The sequence below is a fragment of the Homarus americanus genome, unplaced genomic scaffold, assembly GCF_018991925.1.
Source record: "Homarus americanus isolate GMGI-L3 unplaced genomic scaffold, GMGI_Hamer_2.0 scaffold34921, whole genome shotgun sequence".
Taxonomy (NCBI): domain Eukaryota; kingdom Metazoa; phylum Arthropoda; class Malacostraca; order Decapoda; family Nephropidae; genus Homarus; species Homarus americanus.
Window position 1 is genome coordinate 23,823,179 of NW_024741901.1, and position 7,462 is coordinate 23,830,640.

At 47.8% G+C, this 7,462-nt stretch overlaps 1 protein-coding gene across 1 annotated transcript in view; it reads right to left on the minus strand.

The window, feature by feature from the left end:
• LOC121876182 (dual oxidase-like) overlaps positions 1-7,462 on the minus strand; it is a 77,735-nt gene that overhangs the window by 54,212 nt on the left and 16,061 nt on the right. Inside the window, exon 2 of the mRNA XM_042381143.1 lies at positions 3,931-4,011. Within this exon, the coding sequence (XP_042237077.1) occupies positions 3,931-4,011 (81 nt within the window). The remainder of the gene's footprint in view (positions 1-3,930; positions 4,012-7,462) is intronic.

Sequence of the window (7,462 nt, forward strand, 5' to 3'; positions counted from 1 at the left end):
TATTTTATAAATTATTTAGTAAGGAACAATTAAGTGGATTATTATTATTACTGTATTATTATTATTATTATTATTATTATCATCAAAGCTACAATCTGTTTAGTGTTATAACGATTCACGGTACGATAATTCAGTACAGGTATAATTATTTAAGGGGTGGTATAGTAAATTATCAAAACTATAATTAATAACAGTATGATGATGATGATGACGTAACCTTTTCTGGACTTCACCCTACCTGTACTGTACACCCCACCTGGCCACCCAACCTGAACAATTTACCTGTACCCTCTACCTGTACAATCTACCTGTACATTCCCACCTGTTCCCTCTACCTGTACGCCCCACCTAGTACCTCCCTACCTACAAGTACATGCAAGTGATCAAGGATGTTGCACTATTAACGTGTTGCACAAGGTGAAGGAAGAGGCTGGTGCTTGCAACACAAGGTAAAGCTGCAGAAACGTGTGGGTAATGAACGTGACCCCAACACCCGGAGTACAGGGGAACGGTGGAGTGGGAGAGGGGGTAGAGAGTGGGGGTGAGCCTGGGGAAAGGAGGGAGAGGGTAGGGGCAGTGGGGGAGGTGGGGTAGTGGGGGAGAGAGGGGCAGTGGGGGAGAGGGTAGTGGGGGAGGGTAGGGGTGGTGGGAGGGTGGGCGTAGTGGGGGAGAGGGTAGAAGGTTGGGGGTAGAGGTGGGGGAGAGGTAGGGGCAGTGGGGAGAGGATAGGGGTAGTGGGGGAGAGATTAGGGGTAGTGGGGGAGGGTAGGGCAGTGGGGAGGATAGGGGTAGTGGGGGAGAGATTAGGGGTAGTGGGGGACGGGGGAGGGAAGAGGAGAGAGAGAGAGAGAAGATGGGGAAAGGTAAGAAAGAGGGGAGAGGGAAGAGGAGGAAGAAGGGTGAGAACTAGAATAGAAGGGAGAAAGGGGAAGAGAAGGAAGGAAGGAGAAAAAGGGAATACAAGAAAGGAAGGAAAGAAGGAAGGTGAAAAGACAAAACACATAATAACAACAATAATTAGGGGGGGGGTTGCAAGGTAGTGTCGCGCTGACTAGCAATTGTTCTTATTATCTACAATTATTACCACCACGAGCATCATAAGTAGAAGGAGGAGGAGAAGGAGACTATTATTATAACTTCCTCCCCTTCCTTCTTTCCTATCACGTCATTGAGGTCTGGGGCATCCATCATGATTAACACGACACACACACACACTCACTCACACACTCACTCACACACACACTCACACACTCACTAACACACACACACACACACACACACTGATGGAAGTAAGAAAGGCAGTGGTCATTAGGAGTCATTTTCCTGACACCAAAAAAAATATAAGGCGATTGTTAGTAGTAATTTTCTTGAAAGCAGATACAGTGGTTGTTAGTGTGTGTGTGTGTGTGTGTGTGTGTGTGTGTGTGTGTGTGTGTGTGTGTGTGTGTGTGCGAAAATTAAACACCTTAGCCATAATACCTTCACCACTACCACCCCGCCTCACCACCATCTCTCACACCTTAAAACCACCCCTTTTTCTCGGTTCTATTCACCATTCATATTATTCAAGAAAAGAGACTCAGTTAGATACGGATCTTTCCACATGATATAATTTAGAAAGTGGAGGAGGAGCAACACACACACACACACACACACACACCCCTTACACACACACGGACAGACAGACAGACACACCTTTACCTGAGTTGGCCTCGCTCACCACCGCACCGTTTACATGTATTAATACTTTCACCCCCGACCATCATCCTCACTACGACAAACACACGATCATAATGTTGATAATGTGTAGAGAAGCCACAGCCGTCAGTCACCATTATACGCGGGTCGAGAGGTGTGTGTGTGTGTGTGTGTAGTGTGTGTGTAGTGTGTGTGTGTGTGTGTGTGTAGAGTGTGTGTGTGTGTTAATAGTGAGTGTCTGGGGTTAGGTTACATTATCATCGTCACTATTACCGCTATCACCACCAAATTCAACACCACTACTATCACCACCATCATCATCACCATCCCAACAACACACGTCCCATCCATAATCTATTGTTCATGCAAATACTACACATTAAATAAAATACCTTCGTAACATTGATTCACAACGCTTCATCTCAACGCCTCACCTCAACGCCTCATCTCAACGCCTCATCTCAACGCCTCACCTCAACGCCTCATCTCAACGCCTCACCTCAACGCCTCATCTCAACGCCTCACCTCACCTCAAACGCCTCCCATCTCAACACCTCACCTCAGCACGCCTCACATCCACTTCCCACCTCAACGCCTCACCTCAACGCCTCCTCCTCACCTCCTCCTCAGCGCCTCATCTCAGCACCTCACCTCCTCACCCCAGCCTCCACCTCCCCTCCTCACCTCACCTCCTCCCTCACCCCAACACCTCAAAGCCTCACCTCAACGCCTCACCCCAACGCCTCACCTCAACGCCTCACCCCCAACGCCTCACCTCACCGCCTCACCTCAACACCTCACCCCAACACCTCACCACCGCCTCACCTCCTCACCCCTCATCCTCAACACCTCACCTCAACGCCTCACCTCAACTTACCCTCAGCCTCATCTCCAGCCTTCTCAACGACAGCTTTTTAACAATGATTCATCGTAGCTCAATGATTCATAGTGGCTCTAACAATGATTCACAAAGCTTTACATCGGTCCACTGTACACAATAACTAGAACCACCCCCACCCTTCCCCCACGTCCCCCTCCCCCTCTCACCCCTCTCCCACCCCCCCCTCCCCACTCCCACCCTCTCCACGCCCCCCCCTCCCCCCACGTCCCCCCTCTCACCCTCCCCACGTCCCCCTCCCCACGTCCCCCCTCTCACCTCCTCCCCCCACACCAACGCCATAATCAACAGTGCTCATCAGTGTGACCAAAACAACTTGAGAGACTGTGAGGACACCATTTGTCAACAGACGGACGGGCAAACGGACGGACAGGGCAGAAAGGTGTGTGTGTGTGTGTGTGTGTGTGTGTGTTACTACTAAAAAAGAAGACGCGATTTTATCTTTACACCTCAAGGGACCTTTAACTCCTCTAGTCATCCTGTGTCAGAGAAGAGGAGGAGGAGAAGGATGCAGGAGGAGGAGGAGGAGAGAGAAAAGAAATAGCCAGTGGTCGGTGGCCTGTGATCCAATTCACCAGTGTTGAGAAACTTCATCTTATCACTAGCGGCTATTTTTTATGACATTAATAGCCAGCAGAGTTTCACCCATCATGCTCAGGTCGTCAACACAAGAACCAGTTTTTGGGTGTTGGAGGAAAACCTGAGGCCAACACCGCCACCACCACCTCCTCCTCCTCCTTCACCACCACACCTCCTACAGGATATTAAGTGACCATCAAGGACAGTTATAGACGGTAAACAGGACTCTCCACGGCCTGTACCTTTAATTAACCCCCTCATAAGGTAGTCTGGGGTGAGATACACTGTGGAGTATAAGCCTTGCCTCTTGTCTTCGGAGCTGGCCGGCCCTTGAGTCACCTGGGTAAGATTTACGGTGTAGTAAAAGCTGTCGCCAACACAACCACCTCACCATAAAGGTAACGAGCTGTATAACCCAGTGTCAAGGAACCCAGGAAGACCGGATAACTCACTAACTGCACCGCAACACTATCAGAAAATTGATTAACAACTCAATTATTGCTGCACAGGTAAACAGAGGTGAACTACATTGAGAAATTTTTGTCCATAGTTTTATCCTTAACCCGGGGATCGAACCCTAGACCACTCACTTTCGAGGCGAGCATGCTGACCACTACACAACAGGTCGCTAAGTGTGTGTGTGTGGTAGAAAATACCCTTAACTAGACCTTACTAACGCTCATAAACACACAGAGATAAACACTAAACACGATGGCCGAGAAAAAATAAAACAGTGAGGGAGACAAGAGACTGACCTGCAGAACCCCAGCCAGGGTGAGCCAAGTTGTTGTACCAGCCGTCATAACGCTGCTTCTCTATGTAGCTCTCCGGGATATCTGAAACACAAACACACACATTATGGCCACTGTAAACAACAAACTGTAAATAATGTAAACAAAACATACACAGAGTAAACATGTTATGATTATTACGATATACACATCACAGACAATTTTATAAAACAACAGAAATATACAAATTTCGGACCATATGAAGATTAGCCTCTGATGAACCACTCTCATGTTAACCTAACCTAACCAAGCCTAAAACTAACCTAAGTTATCCCACCCTAAGTTAACTCACCCTAACTTAACTCATCCTAATCTAACCCAACCCAACTATTACGACTGGCACCCATTAGAACCGTACCCAATCCTATTCGCTAGGTTAGGTTAGGTTGAGTTCCACCTCCCCCTCTTCCCTTTTCCCCCTCCTCCTATCCTCCCCCTCCTCCTATCCTCCCCTCACCTACCTCTCTCACCCCCTCCCCCCCATCTCTCAGGAGTCAGCCAGAAGACCTCTATGTCAAGTTGCTTAACACTAATGACGAACAGACGCGGTGGTAACGACACTTAAACTACACTACTAATGACACACTAAACGAGGCAATTGGCGCTGAGCTCTCACTTAACGACCCTCGGGGCGCTTAAGTAACGTAACAGTGCCTCGCTAACTGCCTATTGGTGCCCCGATCTTAAATCACCGCCTTGTAGTTGAAGACAATTTAAGACAGTTTATAGTGGTGGTTAAGTCTTGTGATAAATATTAATTAACAAGAGAGGAAAGACTAATAACAGGTCGTGTAGTGGAGAGGTTAGGGTGTTGTGTGGAGGCGTAGTTGTGGTGTGGTAGTGTGTGGTAAAGGTGTGGTAGTGATGGTGTGGTACTAGTGGTAGTGTGTGGTAGCTCCCTCCCCCACAAATACTTCCCCTCTCCAACACCTTCTCCCTCCCAGCTCCACCACCAGCACCTACCCTCCCCCTCCTCCCATCCACAAACACCCCCTACCCCTTCCAAACGCCCCCTTCCCCTCCTCCCAGCATCCTCTTCCACCAAACACCCACCTCTATACCTCCCCTCCACCAACACCCCCCCCCAACCACCCCCCTCCACAAATCCCCCCTCCTCCTCCATCCCCCCCGTCATGGCTCCAACTTCCCTTTTACTTAATCTTGAGTTATACAGAACAAACAGGTAAACATTGCTTGGGATGTTTACCTACAGACAAGCAAACTCATTAATGCAAGGTCCACTACCTCCCGGAACCTAACCTAACCCTAGAGAATTCAGCCTTAACCTAAATTAATCTAATGTAACCTAACCTTAACCTAAACTAACCTAAATCAACCTGACTTTAACCTAACCTTAATCTATACCAACCTAATTTAACCTAGCTTAAACCTAACCTAACGCAACTTAACCTAACTCATCCCAGTCCCATTGCCTACACGTGTTACTTAAAATATAACAGCCTCGAACCAGGAACTCAAATCCAGTATTGAGACCATTAACCACTCAGCCACGATTTCTTTCTTCATACATACAGACATTGAATTGAAGTTCCTTGTACCGTGACCAGACTAGGCAAGGTGATGATTGGGCAATGCTGTATGACCAGGAAGTAGTAAGATACCCCGGTAGTTAAGTAACCCCGGTAGTTAAGTGACCCCGGTAGTTAAGAGGTACGATTGTTAGATAACCCCGGTAGTTAGGTCATGAATAGGTCAGGTTAGGTGAGGCTAGATTAAGTTAGGTTAGATCAGAGGTAGGTACAAATTAGGCAAGGCTAGGTTAGATTAGGAATAGGTTACGTTACGTTAAGCTAAGTTAGGGGTAGGTCAGGTCAACTTAGGTCAGGAATAGGTCACGTCAGGTTAGTCTAAATTAAGATAGGCAAGATCAGGTATAGGACACGTTAGATTAGGTTAGGTCAGATCATAAATAGGTCACGTTAGCTGAGGTCAGGTTAGGTTAGATAAACGTAAGATCCATCATTACTAATAATTAGGTTTTATTATACGAGAATGGAGTCAATTTATCATATGTCAACAACTAAAATAATGGAGAGAGAGAGAGAGAGAGAGAGAGAGAGGACTCAGGTACACAGTAAATTACACAGGTAGAATGAAACAGGACATTACAGGTAGAGACAAAAACGTGCAGGAAGGAAGGGAAGGAAGGGAAGGAAGGAAGGAGGGAGGAAGACCACTACATGTTTTACAAGAAAGCATGGGAGGGAGATGATGATGATGAGGAGGAGGAAGATGATGAGGAGGAAGAGAAGATGGGAGGAAGAGGAGAGAAGAAGGCCGACAGCAGCGTGACTCTCTCTCTCTCTCTCTCTCTCTCTCTCTCTCTCTCTCTCTCTCTCTCTCTCTCTCTCTCTCTCTCTCTCTCTCTCTCTCCTTAGGTTTGAAATCTCTATTGACTACAAACACTAACCTAACCTAATGATGGTGGGTGGTGGTGATGATGGATGATGATGGTGATGGTGGTGATGGTGACGAGTAGCCTTGGAGGAGACTTCAACGCTGCCACAAACACCCATCTTGACTCCACCTCAATCATCCACCCCAGTATCTACACCCCCCATCATCCACCAACCACACGCAACCACACCAACGTCACTACGACCTTAATTCCACCACAACTACCGACCTCTATCCACCACAACTACCCTTTATCACCACAACTACAACCTCTATCACAGATCCTGAACTGAGTAATACATTGTAAATAGTGCCCCCCCCAACACCCCTCCTTCTCACCCCTTCCCTCTACCCCTAGCCTCCGCCCCCAGCCCCCTCCCTCCCCTCTGGACAATAATAGCACACACCACAACATATACGCTCCCCCAAGCACCGCCATAAAACTACCTTATTTCCTCCTCTCATTCTTGTAAAATAAATATTATGTGTTCAAACAGGACGACTTAACGTAGAAAGAAACAGAGACTGGGAGGACTAGTAAGAACGTCTGTAAATCCCCCCTCTATCCCTCTCTCCTCCCTCTCCTGTAAATCCCCTCTCCTCTCCTCCTCCCTGTAAATCCTTTTCCTCCTCTCCTGTAAATCCCACCTCCCTCCACTCCTGTAAATCCCCTTCCCCTTTCCTCCCTCTCCCTGTAAATTCCCCCCTCCCTCCCTCCCTTCCTCCCTCTCCCTGTAAATTCCCCCCTCCCTCCCTCCCTGTAAATCCCCTTTCCTCCCTCTCCCTGTAAATTCCCTCCTCTCTCTCTCCCTGTAAATCCCTCCCACTGTAAATCACCCCTCTCCCTCCCTCCCTTCTCCCTGTGGCTATTTATAAAATCACTTTACACAGCCATTTAAGTCCACAGAGGAGTTGGTAAAAATAGCGTCAACATTTAATATTTGTGACGTCAACTCTCGCCATTATACACCAGATAGAAATCGGGATGACAACTACTTAATGTAAATGTCGGGTGGAATGATGGTGGTGAGGGGGGAGAGTGGGGGGAGAGAGGGGGGAGGGAGGGGGAGCAGAGGAA